General features: G+C 45.1%; 1 protein-coding gene across 1 annotated transcript; it reads left to right on the forward strand.

Moving 5' to 3' along the window:
* The first annotated feature begins 1,717 nt into the window (after window positions 1-1,717).
* On the forward strand, window positions 1,718-15,370 carry LOC143975433 (protein S100-P-like). Its single transcript, XM_077477818.1, has 2 exons — window positions 1,718-1,924; window positions 15,161-15,370. The coding sequence occupies exons 1-2, from the start codon at window positions 1,787-1,789 to the stop codon at window positions 15,308-15,310; spliced, it is 288 nt and encodes a 95-aa protein (XP_077333944.1). The 5' UTR covers window positions 1,718-1,786; the 3' UTR covers window positions 15,311-15,370.
* Window positions 15,371-17,383: the final 2,013 nt, after the last annotated feature.

Raw genomic sequence — 17,383 nt, forward strand, 5'->3', positions numbered from 1 at the left:
AAAACCTGGAAGCTGATTGGTTCCTGTGCAGAAGGGGGCCTTATTTTGCACGCTCCAGCTTTAGTAAATTAACCTCTATGGATATTTTCATATCCGGCTTTTTCCTGCACTATATCTCTACCTGGAAAATACTGACTCAAACTAACAGGATCAAAAGTAAAGTGACTGAAATCCTTTCTCTTCTAAGGTAAGGTATGTTTGGGGTCAGGTCCAACTCTTTTTCAATCCACCTGAACTAAAAGTGAAGTTCTCTGTGCCGGTCTTTTAGGATATGTTACTTCTGTCATTACATTTACCGCTCTGAGGTCCTCTTTCTGTGAGAGCAGGGTGTCACAAAGGCACAATGTTGTGGTGATCATATCAGCGACACTCCCTGACTCATACATGACCACCTAGAACCATAGAAGAGTCAAAGAAGAAGGACTCTGTTTTACGTGACTGACAAGAAGAAATCTAAAAAAGGGAGTTAAGCCTGCAAAATATCAGATATCAATACCAATTGGTGAAAGAGTTACCGTATATACTCGAGTATAGGCCGACCCGAATATAAGCCGAGGCCCCCAATTTACCCCCAAAAAACTGGAAAAAATTATTGACTCGTGTATAAGCCGAGGGTGAGACATGCCTGTCCATCCCTGTGTGTCCGTCCATCCCTGTGGGTCCATCCATCCCTGTGTGTGTCCATGCATCCGTGTGTGTGTGTGTCCATGCATCCGTGTGTGTGTGTGTGTGTGTGTGTGCGTGTGTGTGTGTGTGTGTCCATGCATCCGTGTGTGTGTGTGTGTGTGTGTGTGTGTGTGTGTGTGTGTGTGTGTGTCCGTGCAGCCTACCTGTGTCCAGCCTGCCTGTGTCCGTCCAGCCTGTGTCCGTCCAGCCTGTGTCCGTCCAGCCTGCGTCCGTCCAGCCTGCGTCCGGTCCGGCCCGTCCCGTCCCGGCCCGTCCCGAGCCGAGCCTCCGTCCTTCAGCTCTTCGTCGGCGGCCATTTTAGGATTCAAAAGCCGCGCCTCCGTCGGTGATAGGCGGAACACTCAATTTCCCACTGACTGCTGGGAAATTGAGTGTTCCGCCTATCGGATGTCCGTGATAGGCGGAACACTCAATTTCCCAGCAGTCAGTGGTCCGCCTATCATGGACGTCCGCTCATCCTCATACTACGGACGAGGATGAGAGGATGTCCGTGATAGGCGGAACACAGACTGCTGGGAAATTCAGTGTTCCGCCTATCACCGACGGAGGCGCGGCCTTTGAATCCTAGAATGGCCGCTGTCTGTCTGCTCGACACGCTGATCGGGCAGACAGACAGCGATGACTCGAGTATAAGCCGAGGGGGGCACTTTCAGCCTCAAAAAAGAGGCTGAAAATCTCGGCTTATACTCGAGTATATACGGTACATGTCATACAGTATACTGCCCTTATATTGCCCTTTTCTTCTATACAAATTACTACAACAATACCATCTAGCATAAATACACCTATAATCTGGTTTAGGAGACAAAAACTGAACTCTATAGTAAGGTGTGTCTGATGTTTCTTATTAAAACAAAACCTTAACTAAGCCAACTATTGCCACACTAATGCTCTGAGTCAGCATTTGGCAAACACAGATAATAATTAATATAAAAAAAGTCTATTTATCTTAGTCTTTAGTAAGACTGTTACACCCAACCATGGCAGGGTATTTACTTAGAGATAAAGATTTCCTATAAAAGCTGCAGCAAACCTCAGAAGCTTCACTCTGCCTACAACCTCTGACACTCTGCAGCTGCCCAGGTGACTGTTTGCAAGGATGACAGAACTGGAGAAGGCGATAAATATGCTCATTGGAGTCTTTGACAAATATGCCTATACAGAAGACAAAAAAGAAACTTTAACCAAGGAGGAGTTGAGAAAAATGATGGAAAAAGAGTTGCCTGGATTCCTTCAGGTATGAATTTGCTAAAGTATATGATGGGCTATATGTATGCACAAGGAGTTATCCAAATATAAGTAGATATTGTATAAAGAATACATCTTCCAGACCGCAATGTATATCTGTAGCCACAAAGCTTTTGTTTTTAAAAAGTAGGGAGGAGCTAGCAATAATAAACTGACAGAGGCTCTGTCTGTATTCCCACGAGAGTATCACCCTCTCTGGTTCTGATGACAACTGTTTAAAAGTTCATGTTGGGCGTTTAACTTAAACGCTGTGTTTTCCATTCAATTGCCTACAGCTGTAATGGAATGCAAAGGAGCTGGGAGTTTAATTTAAACTCTGTGTTTTCCATTTGATTGCATGCAGCTGTAATGGAATGGAAAACGTAGCAATTGACTTGAAAAAGTTATGTTTGGCCTGCTTTGCCTGCAGTTTAAATGCAACTTATTAGGACATGCCGTGTCTACAGAATCTAGGGTTGCCACCTCATCCCTTTAAAACCAAGCACATATTAATTATCAGATGACCACCTGCTCCTCCTTAGCAAACTACACTCCCTTGGCCTCTGTGATTCTGCTTTATCCTGGTTCTCTTCCTAACTATCTCAGTGCACTTTCAGTGTCACTTACAACTCCATCTCCTCCGCTCCTTGGGCCCCTCCTATTCTCGCTCTATACCTCTTCCCTGGGCCAGTTGATAACCTCCCATGGCTTCCAATACCACCTCTATGCCGATGACACCCAGATCTATCTCTTCACTTCTCAACTCACCATCACCCCCTCGATCTCCTCACGAATCTCAAATTTACTGAATGACATATCGGTATGGATGTCACACCACTTTCTCAAACTCAATCTTTCTAAAGCTGATTTTTTTTATATTTCCCCCTTCCCAGACCGTCCCATGACTTTACCATTAAGATCAACAGCACAACCATTGGTCCCTCCACACATGCCAGGGTGCTGGATGTAATCCTTGACTCTGACCTCTCCTTCAGCCCCCACATCCAATCACTGGCTAAATCTTGCCGCATTAACCTCTGCAACATTTCCAGATTTTAACCCTTCCTGACTAATGACACCACAAAGCAACTTATTCACTACTTGATTATTTCCCGCCTTGACTGCTGCAACTCTCTTCTTAATGGCCTACCCTTACGCAGGCTATCCCCCTTCAGTCTATTATGAAAACTGCTGCTAGATTAATATACCTCACTAATCAATCCGTGACTGCTACCCCTCTTTGCCAATCCCTTCATAAAATTCAAAATGCTAACCACAACAGACAAGGCCATCCACAACATCGCCCCCATCTACATCACCAACCTCATCTGCAGATATCGTCCAAATCGTCCCCTCCGCTCCTCCCAGGGCCTCCTGCTCTCTAGCTCCCTTGTTACCTTCTCTCATGCTTGCCTTCAGGACTTCTCTAGAGCCTCTCCCATCCTCTGGAACTCTTTGCCTCAATATATCCAATCAGCCCCTAACTTGTGCACCTTTAGGAGATCCCTGAAAACTCACTTATTCAGTGAAGCCTATCCCACACCCACCTAACAACTGTCCCTGAGCCATCCCCCACCATATCATTCCCCGCATCTATTACCTTTTATACCACCACCGCCTCCCTTTAGAATGTAAGCTCTACAAGTAGGGCCCTCCTGTCCCTTCTGTGTTGAAATGTACTGTAATTGTGCTGTTCCCTCTCTACATTGTAAAGCGCTGTGTAAACTGTTGGCGCTATATAAATCGTGTATAATAATAATAATAATTACACAGGTTAAGTGGCTAACTAAGGTGGTAATTAAACTCACTTGGTGCTTTATCTGCATTAACCACTTAAGGACCAGGCCTCTTTTTCAGATTTGGTGTTTACATGTTTAAAACAGTTTTTTTTTTTGCTAGAAAATTACTTAGAACCCCCAAACATTTATATTGTTTTTTTTCCAACACCCTAGAGAATAAAATGGCGATCATTGAAATACTTTTTTTCACACCGTATTTGCGCAGCGGTCTTACAAGCGCACTTTTTTTGGAAAAAAATCACTTTTTTGAATAAAAAAAATCAGACAACAGTAAAATTAGCCCAATTTTTTTTATATTGTGAAAGATAATGGTACGCTGAGTAAGTTGATACCCAACATGTCACGCTTCAAAATTGCGCCCGCTCGTGAAATGGCGTCAAACTTTTAGCCTCAAAAATCTCCATAAGCGACATTTAAAAAATTCTACAGGTTGCATTTTTTGCGTTACAGAGGAGGTCTAGGGCTAGAATTATTGCTCTCGCTCTACCAATCGCGGCGATACCTCAAATGTTTTCATATGCAGGCGCTATTCACGTATGCACTTGCTTCTGTGCGCAAGCTCGTCGTGACGGGGTATTTTTAAAAACCTTTTTTTTTTTTCTTATTTATTTTAATTGATTTTATTTATTTATACACTTTAAAAAAAAATGGATCACTTTTACTCCTATTACAAGGAATGTAAACATCCCTTGTAATAGAAAAAAAGCATGACAGGTCCTCTTAAATATGAGACCTGGGGACAAAAAGTCCTCAGATCTCATATTTGGACTAAAATGCAAAAAAAAAAAAAATTACATTTAAAAAAAATATACCTTTAAGAGGTATGGGCGGAAGTTACGTTTTGACGTCGCTTCCGCCCTCCTATGGTATAGAGACGAGTGGGGGCCATCTTAGCCTCACTCGTCTCCATACCCAGCTAGCGAAAGGACCCGATTGCCTCCGCCGCTACCGACGGCTCCGGTAAGCGGCGGAAGGTGCGGGAGGGCGGCGGGAGGGGAGTGGCACCTCTCCCACCACTGATAGCGGTGATCTCGCAGCGAATCCGCCGCGGAGACCACCGTTATCGTACAGCAGATCGGCGCCTGAAGAGATGGATATCTCGGTTGTGGCAGCAGCTGCTGCCGTTACCGAGATATCCCTCTTCAAAAATAGGATGTACATTGTCGTGCGCTGGTCGGTAAGTGGTTAAATTAGCTTCAGAACCTGTGTAATTCATATATGTTTGGGTTTAAAGAGATGAGGTAGCAACTCTAAGCCCTTGTACACACGGTCGGAGATTCAGACGGAATGTGTCCTATCGGACCATTTTGTCCGATAATCCGACTGTGTGTGGTATGCATCGGACTGTTTCCGTCGGAATATCTGTCGGAACCAATTTTCCAACTTGTTGGAAATATTTTCTGACAAACTGGTCCGATAGGACATACTCCGATCATGTGTAGAGAATTTTGATCGGACAAAGTGCCATGCACGCTCAGATCAAATTCCTACACCAAAGCTATTAGCTACTAGCGTGAACGTAGTCCCGTCGTAACGAAATAGCGTCATCGCGTTCTGAACGATCGGATTTTCCGACAACTTGGTCCGACCGTGTGTATGCAACAGTTTCGGACACAATCCGTCGGACAAAATCCGTCGGACAAAATCCAACGGATTTGTTTGGCAGAATGTCTGACCGTGTGTACAAGGGCTAACAGAATCCCAACACAATTTAAAGCAAGTCCAATGCAGCCTCTGAACTACCATGTGTACTGCTCAGTTCATGGGATGCTACTGACCTGCACTTGACATGCGCAAATCACAGGAAACGATGCCCATCAACATGAGCCCTTAGATAAGATTTCCTCTCATTTCTGACATGTCAATTTCCTCTCTGTTGTGTCTGAGACAGGAAGTCAGGGGAAATCTCACCAACGGGGCACAGACAAAAGAAAACTGGCAACAGTTCTGACTTTTGTATTCCCTGCTCTATCCAAAACTAAAAAAATAGTTTGTGCCTAAAATACACTTTAAGTTTAACTTGTTGCTGTATAAGAAGTGCATCCTGTGAAAAAAATAGTTAAAACTTTCCTCTCCACCCACTAAAACTGCTGGTCTCCGCGCTTTTGCAAAGCTACATTGGGTAAAAGTTGTCTGTATTCCAACACACATCCTGCAGTGGTGGATTCCTGTTCCCCAGCTTTAGGCTGTGGTTCCATCCAACAGTCCTGTAATGACATGAGACAAATGAATAGAACCACAGTACACATTCGGGGACCAGGTAAATCAAAATGAATGCTTCTGTTTTTTTTGGAAATGCTCACTATCCCCTTAGGCTGGAAATGCCAGAAGGGACAGCACAACATTTATACAAGCCATGTACTTTAACTCTAAGGTCTGATTTACACCTATGCATTTTTAGTGCTTTTTGCATTTTTCAGATTTGCACTACCAGTGGTGGCCCGTCCATAGGGGGTGCATGGGCGCCCCCCCCCCCAGCTAGTGATAAAAAAAAAGTCAAAAAAAAAAAAAGTTCTTCAAGTTCACTGTGCATGGGCGCCGGCCATAGTGCACTATGGAAGCGTCATGTCACTGCAATCTCGTGATTGCAGGCAAGATGCTACATTTGCGGGGTTTTGTGTTGCTTTGTGGCGCACAGCTAAGCGCCTCTCCACTATGATTGGGTCAGCCTTCTGTCTCTCTGCCTAGCTGACCATTAGCACTGCCGTAGGACTTGGGCGGTGCTGTCCCCCCGCAGCGTGTTACTTTCGGTTTCTGTGCCAGTGGGAAGAAGGCTCCATGAAGCAAGAACAAGGTAATGTGATCTGACACTCTGCTCTACCAGTGTCTGTCCTCCACATACCTTGTATTGTATTCTTATGTTGTGACCTGTGATCGGACGGTGGAGGGAGGGGGAGGGGGTGCCCTGCTCCTTAAAGCCCCATACACACTATCAGATTATCTGCTGAGTTTTTCCTTCAGATTTACCAAAACCATGTAGTAGAAGGGCCTGCCTGATTGCATACACATTGAAACTCCTAAGGTTTGTCCTCATATTATATGGTTTTGGTAAATCTGAAGGAAAAACTCAGCAGATAATCTGATAGTGTGTATGGGGCTTTAGTGTCGTTCCTCTACATACCTTGACTGTATTCTCCTGCTCTGATCAGACGGTGGGGGGAGGGGTGCCCTGCTTGTTTGTCTTTCCTCCACATACCTTCTACTGTATTACCCCGCTGTGATCTGTGAGTAGAGGGAGGGGGTGCTCTGCTTCTTCTGTGCCATTCACCCAGCAATCTGCAGGACCATTTATGTGTGCCATGAGGGGTCCCAGCTACAGCCATCGTATGCAGTATCACCTTCACCAGGTCTCTATCTCTCTCCCTCTCTCTATCTATTATCCACCTATCTATCTATCTATCTATCTATCTATCTATCTATCTATCTATCTATCTATCTATCTATCTATCTATCTATCTATCTATCTATCTATCTATTTAACTATCTATCTATCTATCTATTTATTAATCTATCTGTCTATCTATCTATTTATTAATCTATCTATCTATCTATCTATCTATCTATCTATCTATCTATCTATCTATCTATCTATCTATCTATCTGTTTATTAATTTATCTATCCATCTATCTGTCTATGTATGTATGTATCTATCTATCTGTCTGTCTATCTATCTATCTGTTTATTAATCTATCTATCTATCTATTATCTATCTGTCTATCTATCTGTTTATTAATCTATCTATTATCTATCTATCTATTTATTTATCTATCTATCTATCTGTTTATTAATCGATCTGTTTATTTATCTATCTGTCTATCTATCTGTCTATCTGTCTGTCTATTAATTTTTCTGTCTGTCTTCTTTCTACTGTCTGTCTATCTATCTATTTATCTGTCTGTGTACCTATCTGCCTATCGGTCTGTCTGTAGGCCCTATCAAGGGCGAGTGACGGGGGGCTGGGGGGGAGTCATTGGTTGGGGCTCTGTTTGCGCCCCCCCCAAAAAAATTGAGCACCAGCCGCCACTGTGCACTACATAACGTGTTCCATAGGAAACCATGGTAAATTGACTGCAGTGCAAATCTGCAAAAAGCACAAAAAATGCTTAGGTGTGAATCCAGCCTTTTAGCGCTAAAATACATGGCTTGTATAAATGCTCTACTGAACCTTTTGGCATTTCCAGCTTTCAAGATATATAGCCCTTGGCTCCAGGCTATTCGCATCTCTCCATATTTTAAACTGTATAAAAATGAACTACAAAGATTATATTAGTGCACAGAAAAAGCTCAATACAGTCCTAGAAGCTGGAAAACGAAGCCCCCCCCCGGGCAGATAAAAATATATATATAAACAGGACCAGCACTTTTCTTAAAGATCCCAATGTCCAATGCAGTCCATAAAGATATTTTAGGCTGCAGAAAAAAAAAGACTAAAATAAAAAAGTAAAGTCATTCGGATGGTGGTTCACAACAGACTTTATTTGGTCCCGTTTTAAATACAATTTATGTATAGAAATTAAACTGGAGCTTTTACTATAACTTTAGAGCAACTGTTATTGTTTCCTTTATTATGCACTAATTACAGTATTATTATGTAATTCTCTTATGTTTTCCTCATCCAGTAGATGTCAAGTTGCATGCAACCCTAGTGTACTATGACAGCTAGTGACTGCTGGTGCTCCATCCGAGGGGGGGTGGCAAACAAACCACCCAACCTGACCTCTGCGCCCCGAGCATGCCCTTTTTTGAACCCAATTAGAGCCTCAGGCTCTAATGATGTGCTTAAAAAAAAATTAAAAATTGGAATCCATGCGTCCGGCACCCTGCATGTAGATTAGGGGCTGGATACATGGATTTGGGGGGCGGAGATGAGAATGTCTTAATGCAGGCGCTGCCAAAAAGCTGCAGTCATTACTGGGCTATATTTTTTGAAAGCCTATCATACTCTGAGAACTGAGTGTTATGGATAAAGCCTATAATCAATATTTAATTGTTAACATTTTAAAAAGGCTAAAAAATACATAATAAAATTAGTTTGTAAAATAGTATGCAAAACACATATACATAAAATTGCTATAAAAAAAACAGCAAAATTGAGTGCAAGGTAACTGCTTTGTTTTGTGCAATACTACAAATTATGGGGCCCCTTTATAGATTATGGATTAGTTATGTGAGTCTGCTGTGAAAAAAAATTATAAATAGATGCCATGTGCCAAGTAAGCACATAATTACAGTATGTATTATGTACAAAAATAATTAAAGACAAAAATATTTTTAGGATAAAAAAAGATTAAAAAATGTTACTGGATGTTAAAGTGTATATGTTATCCACTAAATTATAAACTATGGGGGCGCATGCGTGGCGAGGAACGAGACAGCAGCTAGGTCTCTGAGCTCCCGGGGCTGCGGAGAAGATATATCACTCCCCAGGACGATTTGGCCCGACTTTTGGTCCACAAATAACATTAATCGCCTGCGGGACCACTTGTGCATGCTGACATCTAAGAAAAGCAAGCGGAAGACCGCTCAACGCTCTCTTACGGCCTACCTTCTGCGGACCTCGGACGGACCAAACATGTCCCAAGATGGCGCCCATTCCCCCAAGGCCGATGCAGCCGCGCGCCCGGCGGGCCCGCTCCAAGGTATGGGCGACACTCTTACTAAAGCGGATTTGGAGGACAGCTTGTCCTCTATGTATGATAAGCTGGCGAAGAAATTCCAAGCGGAGCTGCATAAATCCACGAGCTTGATTTCTCAGGAAATGGCGGCCCTGGGCAATAGGACAGACCTCCTGGAAGTTAAGCACGACGAACTGCACCTTGCCTATTCGGACTTACGAAGGGATCATGAGCTGCTCGGTGACACGGTCGTTCAACTTCAAAACCACTTGGAGGACCTCGACAACCGCAACAGGAGGAATAACGTTCGTGTGCGAGGTATCCCCGAGTCGGTGACAGACCTCCCAGCCACGATCGTCCGTCTGTTTCAACTTCTGCTTCCGAACCAACCTACCGAAGCCTTTACATGCGATCGTTTACATCGTGCTCTGAGACCCAAACCTCCACCCGAAAAGCCGCCCAGAGATATCGTATTGTGTCTCAAGGACTACCTTATAAAGGAGGAAATCCTTCGTGCCTCACGAAACATGCCTCGGATCCAACTGGACGGAGCTTCTGTCCAGATCTACCCAGATATTTCACCGGCAACGCTAGAGAAGCGAAGGAAAATGAAGGAGATTACCTCCTCCTTGCAGTCTGCCCACATACGGTACCGCTGGGGTTTCCCATTCAAACTGATCGTGCCTCATAACGGTTCTACTTACATAGCCTCTACGATATCCGAAGGCAAAGATATTTTGGTGAAGCTGGGTCTCCTGGAACGACAACATTCACCCCGTCACCCACCGACCCCACGACCATCCCCTATCTGGGCTACACCATCGCCTCAAAGAGACAGAAGGTCTCGCAGGCTCCAGCCACTACCGGACGTTTGAGGTCTGATTCTCCGAACCGTAACCTATTAAGAAATCCTCCCTTCGTCTGTCCTTGGATCTTCCAGTGCCCCCATTTTCTAACACTCAACAAGTGATCGGCTACTATATCATCTGTTTTCTCCAGGTCCCGGGTGGCTGCAGTCATTTACTTTGTTTTTTCGTTACTTCCCCTGTGTCTCACCCTCTCTGACATTCGTAGCTGCGCTTCCCCCCTTCCATACCTGCACACCATTCCTTACGTATCCTTAGTCCCAGAGACCTGAGTATCGGGCTATTTGGACACGCTCATCTCATTGTAGTCTCCCAGAAGACTAACGTTTTTCTCCCACTGTGAGATATGTGTGTAGCAGGTGGCAGTTGGGCCGCAAGGCCTGGTAATTACACAATGTTCTTGATCTGGCTGGACTTTCCAACCAGACCCCATAGAGTGTTAAGTTTTCTTTTTATGCTTTTGTTTATTTGCTTTGCTGACTTCACAGCGGAATGTATTTTCTTTGCCTATAAGCTCGGGGCTGATGGATCTCCGTTTCATACCGGACCTCCTGACGGCCCCATAGGTACTAGACTTGGCCTGATATTGGCTAATACGGGCCCCTCTGGTTCTGGACTCAGCCATTTTAATCCCAATTCTCCCTGCGGACCACCCGCACCTTTGCGGTTGAACACTGGCTGATATGGGTCTCCATGTTATCTCACATAATGTGAGAGGTTTTAACTCCCCTCACAAACGGAGGAAAGCCTTCCGATACTATAAACGTATTGGGGCGGATATCATCTTACTACAGGAGACGCACTTCTCCTCGGGGGCCTGCCCCACATTCTTTGATAAGTCATATAAATTACATTACGCTACTACGTTTGATTCCAGGACCAGAGGAGTGGCAATTTATATTCGTAATTCTGTTCCATTTGAACCCTCACATGTGTTTAAAGATCAGGATAGCAGATTTTTAATTGTTCAGGGTAAATTGCAGGGTAAGGAAGTAACGATTGCTAATCTGTACGCCCCTAATAACGCACAGAGTGCCTTCTATCACCTTTTCCTGCGTACTCTCGACAGATACATCTCCCCCCACCTGATAGTGGGTGGAGATTTCAACTTAGTAGCTAATCCCGCGGAGGATAGGAGCCGTACATCGTATAGCGCTAGGGTTTTCCCTAAATTTCTCTCTAAAGCATTGGATGGTTTACAGCTTATCGACACCTGGAGGGCCCTTAATATTGGAGTTCGAGAATATACACACTACTCTCACCCTCATGATAGCTACGCTAGGCTTGATTATATTTTTGCTTCCCCGGTTCTTTTGGCCAATTCCTCACACACTACTATCCACCCGTGCCCATGGTCTGACCATCAGATTGTGGCCTTTCATACCTCCCACGTGGGCCTCTCCCCCTCTCTTGCCTCCTGGCGACTGAATGATTCCCTACTCTCAGACCCCAATACCTATACTCAGATTGAGAGCCACCTAGCAGACTACTTCGCGATTAATGACACCCCGGACATCTCACCCCAGGTTCTTTGGACCGCTCATAAAGCGGTTCTCCGTGGTCGTTTAATTGAAATAGCAGTCACTAGGAAGAAACAATGTAATGCTAAAATTCAGGCCCTCACACGGGAACTGCGAGCCCTCTACCAATCCCACGTACAGGCACATTCCCCAGATGTCCTTCTATTGATTAATCAAAAGCGTACCGAACTAGACACTATCCTCTCGGAACGTACCGAGAAATCACTTCGGTGGTCAAAAGCTAGATTTCTGCTACACAGTAACACGGCTTCCAGGATGTTCTCGCGTAAATTACACCAATCTTTACAACCTACTCATGTTTATAAATTGAAAAATGACAAGGGCACTCTGGTCTCACACCCTAACGAAGTACTCAAAATTTTCACATCCTTTTACCGAAATCTTTTATCCTCCCCCTCGCAACCACTGCCAGACAATGTAGATGAGTGGCTGAACTCGCTCCCCCTTCCATCCCTCTCCGATGCACAGCGGGCCACACTTAATGCCCCCTGCACCGAACAGGAGGTGTTGGACACTATTAAGACACTCAAAACCTCTACAGCCCCCGGCCCGGATGGCTACACCTCCACGTATTACAAGAAATTTTCACAGATCCTGGCCCCTAAATTGTCCAGACTCATTAATCAGACGCTACAAGGACAGGCTCTCCCTGACGAGATGTTGCATGCTAATATGACCCTGATCCCCAAACCCCATAAAGACCACTCCCTACCCCAGAATTTTAGGCCCATCTCGGTGTTGAATAATGATATTAAAATCCTAGGAAAGATATTGGCAAATAGATTGGCCCCTATTGTATGTGCCCTGGTGGGCCCGGAGCAGACTGGTTTCATCCCCAATAGGCAGATCACTGATAACATTCGTTTGGCAACAAATATCATTCAAGATGCGAACCTTTTCTCCCGTAAAGTCTTGATTTTAGGGTTGGATATCCAAAAAGCATTCGACAGTGTCCTCTGGCCCTATCTAGACCGGGTTTTGGCCAGGTTTGGTTTTGGGGGCGAATTTATTAATGGTTTTAAAGCACCGTATCATAGACCCCATACTAGGATCAAACTCCCCGGTAGTTCCTCTGAATTTTTTCCTATAAGTCGGGGCACCCGCCAGGGCTGTCCCCTATCCCCACTAATATTTGCCTTGGCTCTGGAGCCCCTCGCCAGGGCCATTGTTACTAATCCGAACATAGGGGGGTACTTGAAAGAGGAAGGGGAGTACAAGCTTAGCCTTTACGCGGACGATGTCCTTTTGTTTTTACCCAATCCTTTGATAGCTCTTCCCAATCTTCTGGAGCTCTTGGGCACCTTTCACAAGCTTTCGGGCTTGGGGGTGAATATAGCTAAGTGTGCTGCCCTTCCTATCAACTTTACCCCTGCAGAAGTTTCTAATATGCGCTCATATTTTGGTCTCTCTCTCTCTAAAAACACAATTTTATACCTAGGGGTTCATTTAGCTCCTTCCTTACCAGAAATCTATAGCGCCAACTATCCTCCGGCCTTTATAATGGTTCGGAGGTGGCTACGTTTGTGGTCGACTTTTCGCATCCCCTTGATAGGGAGGGTTGTAGCGGTTAAAATGTCTATTTTGCCGAAACTATTATATTACTTCAGAGCTCTCCCTATTTATGTGTCACGCCAAACCCTCACCTCTCTACAACGCGATATTAACACTTTTCTCTGGCTGGGAAAGAGGCCCAGGCTGGGGAGACATCTAACGCATCGTTCCCTTTTACAGGGCGGCTTGGGACTCCCGGATGTATGGCTATATTATTTAGCGGCCAGGTTGGCCCAGACGGCTCAATGGCATGCTCCAGCGGTTGGTATACCATGGTTGCAATTTGAAACTCAGTCTTTGCGGCCTTATTTCCTCCCGGGAATCCTGTGGCAGGAGAATCTCCGCCCCAGAGACTTAGCCCCTCTTAATAGCATAGTGAGTAGCTCCTTATACCTCTGGTCACTGTATAGGACTAAATTTCGACTGCGACCTAACAGGCCTACTTTGGCATCATTTTTGGGCGATAGGAGATTCCCCCTGGCATTTGGGTCTCCTGCTGCCTTCAGATGGTGGATCCAGAGGTCTTTGGTCACTCTGCGGGCCCTTTCTGGTAGACGAGGGATCTTCACCTCCTTTTCACAACTCCAATCACAACATGAGGTACCCAGAGCCGAATTTTACAAATATCTCCAGATTAGACACTTTTTTCAAACACATTATAGTTCTTTAGGCGACATCTCTAATTCCCAATTTGAATCCTTATGCTATAGTCACTCCAGGGACAGGGGTATTATTTCTACGGTGTACAAACACCTTCTGGAATCTCAGATGCCAGAGAAAACTAGGGCGATGTGCCTCTGGGAAGCTGATCTGGACACAGAGTTCTCGCCTGAGGAATGGAGTGTGATGCTTGTGAATATGCATAAATGTGCCAGATCTATGGCGGTGAAGGACACTGTTGTGAAGCTTCACACTCGGTGGTACCTCACCCCGGATAGGATTCACAGGTTTTACCCCACGGTTCCTGACCACTGTTTTAGGGGATGCCCGGAAACGGGCTCTCTGATCCATACCTTCTGGAGCTGTCCCCAGCTCCAGGGGGTTTGGGCTCGGGTACGCACCGCGGTGTCCTCGATTGTTGGATCCGTGGTTGACTTGTCACCTGCACACTGTTTGCTGTTCGCTCCTATAGCAGGGGTTTCCCGTCCCACCCAAAGGTTGATCAATACATTGTTCTGTGCTGTCCACTGGACGATAGCGCTACATTGGCGCTCGCAAGTCACCTCCTGGCCGGGGGTCCTTGGTAGGATGGACGCTATCCGTCTAATGGAACGGGTACACCACACCATTATGGACACCATGCATATCCATACTGCCAAATGGTCCGAGTGGCCGGTGTGCTCCGGTCCTATGGGGGGTCCCCCCCCATATATCCCTCAGTAGGTGATACACTGGTGTCCAGGCGGTCCCATTGAATTCTTATAGTTCTATCTTTTTGATGGCTTATTCTCCTATATCTTGGTTCCGGGCCTGTGACTAGCACCAGCTTGGAAACAGTACTGTAGAGTATTAGCTATCTGTCTGTGAAGTCAATAGTAATAATTATTGCAAGGTTAACGTTCTATTTGTGTTTCTTTTATTTTCCCTTGTTTTACTAACTTTCTATTATGTACATCTTTGCACCTGATAAGCATCCTCTGGTGCATACGGTCCAGGCTGTATACTTTAATCACCTTTTTAAAAAAAAAAGCTCCTTGTTGGGCCTGGTCCGCTGCTGTGCCAGCAACATTTGTATGATGTGTATATCTATTATGCTTTCCATTGATGCTGTCATGTACTTGTGTCTGTTGATCTACTTATGTTTCTTTTACCACCAATAAAAACGTTTGTAAAAAAAAAAAAAAAATTATAAACTATTTCATTTTTATCGTAGGGTGGGAAAGCAAAAGAGAATTCTGACAAGCTTATGAAGGACCTGGATGAAAATGGCGACTCAGAAGTCGATTTTAAAGAATTTGTAATCTTTGTTGCTACATTAACCTGTATGGTACACGATCGATTTCAGAAAGGCAACAAGAAATAACTAATTAAACCAGTCACCCTTTATAAATAAAGCTTTGTAATTTACAATACAGTACATAAAGGTATCGATTCTTTTTCTTTATACCATGTTTCAACATTGCAACATTGCACAATTAGGTTTTATGTGGCCTGGTTGTCAGTGGTTTGATTCTTTCTGAGCTGGGAGCTACAAAGTGGACACCAGAGGGATAAAGGCCTACATAATTTTACTTTGTAATACAGAATACAAACAATGCTTTGTTGAAGCACCTTTGGCACCAATTACAGCTACAAGTCTTTGAGTATGATCCTACAAGCTTGACACACCTATTTCTGGGCAGTTTCTCCCATTCTTCTTTGCAGGAACTCTCAAGCTCCATCAGGTTGGATGGGGAGCGTTGGTGCACAGCCATTTTTAGATCTCTCCAGAGATGTTCAATTGGGCTCAAGTTGGGGCTCTAGCTTGGCCACTCAAGGACATTTGCAGAGTTGTCCCAAAGCCACTCTGTTATTTTGGCTGTGAGTTTAAGATCTCTATACATTGCTGCATTCATTTTTCCCTCGATCCCAACTAGTCTCCCAGTTCCTGAATGCTGAAAAACATCATGGTATGGTATTGGCCAGGTGATGAGCGGTGCCTGGTTTCTTCCAAATATGCCATTCATCAGACCAGATAATTTTTGTTTCTAATGGTCTGAAAGTCCTCCAGGTGCCTTTGGCAAACTCCAGACAGGCTGTCATGTGCCTTTTACTGAGGAGTAGCTTCCATCTGGCCACTCTACCATACAGGCCTGATTGGTGGAGTGCTGCAGAGATAGTTGTTCTTCTGGAAGGTTCTCCTCTCTCCACAGAGAAACTCTGGAGCTCTGCCAGAGTGACAACGGGGTTCTTGGTCACCTCCCTGACTAAGGCCCTTCTTCCCCAATCGCTCGGTTTGGCTGGGTGGCCTGCTCTAATAAGAGTCTTGGGGGTTTCAAACTTCTTCCATTTATGAATGATGGAGGCCACTGTGCTCCTTGGGACCTTCATGGCTGCAGAAATGTTTCTGTACCCTTCCCCAGATCTGTGCCTTGATACAATCCTGTCATGTCTGGTCCAATGACATGTGACGTCCATCATAGGTGCTGCAGGCTCAAGAAGGCAGGAACAGCAATGTGGCCGCATCACTCCTCTCCTGTCCTCTCCTGTCTCTGGCTGCCTGCTGTCTACTGGGATGGGCGTGCCGGCGCCGCACACTACGGCTGAGCTGCAGGAGGAGCCAGAGGTCGCGGTGACCTGAAGTCTGACATCACGTGTAATGGTCAGGTTGGTCACAGTATGTCAGTGTGTGTCAGGTAGATCAGTGTGGGTCAGGTAAGTCAGTGTGGGTTTGGGTCAGTTTAATGGTCAGTGTATGTCAGGTAGTTCAGTGTGGGTCAGGAAGGTCAGTGTGTATCAGGAAGGTCAGTGTGTGTCAGGTAGGTCAGTGTGCGTCAAGTAGGTCAGTGTGCGTCAAGTAGGTCAGTGTGCGTCAAGTAGGTCAGTGTGCGTCAAGTAGGGCAGTGTGCGTCAAGTAGGGCAGTGTAAAAAAAAAAAAAAAAAACCTTAGTACATACACTAAAGTAATGAGATGGCTGCCTTTACACGTACATTAACTTTAATGGCATCCCAGTGTTAGTCCGTAGGGTTCAATATTGAGTTGGCCCTCCCTTTGCAGCTATAACAGCTTCAACTCTTCTGAAAAGGCTGTCCACAAGGTTTAGGAGTGTGTCTATGGGAATGTTTGACCATTCTTCCAAAAGCGCATTTGTGAGGTCAGGCACTGATGTTGGAGAGAAGGCCTGGCTCTCAGCCTCCTCTCGAATTTATCCCAAAGGGGTTCCTAATCAGGTTGAGGTCAGGACTCTGTGCAGGCCAGTCAAGTTCCTCCACCCCAAACTTGTCATCCATGTCTTTATTAACCTTGCTTTGTGCACTACTCCAAATCATTTGGTGGAGGGGGGATTATGGTGAGGGGTTGTTTTGCAGGGGTTGGGCTTGGCCCTTAAGTTCCAGTGAAGGGAACTTTTAAGGCATCAGCATACCAAGACATTTTGAACATCATTTCTTCATTCAC

This window comes from Lithobates pipiens, unplaced genomic scaffold (assembly GCF_037356315.1).
Source record: "Lithobates pipiens isolate NorthernLeopardFrog02 unplaced genomic scaffold, aLitPip1_a1.2 Scaffold_13, whole genome shotgun sequence".
Classification (NCBI taxonomy): Eukaryota; Metazoa; Chordata; class Amphibia; order Anura; family Ranidae; genus Lithobates; species Lithobates pipiens.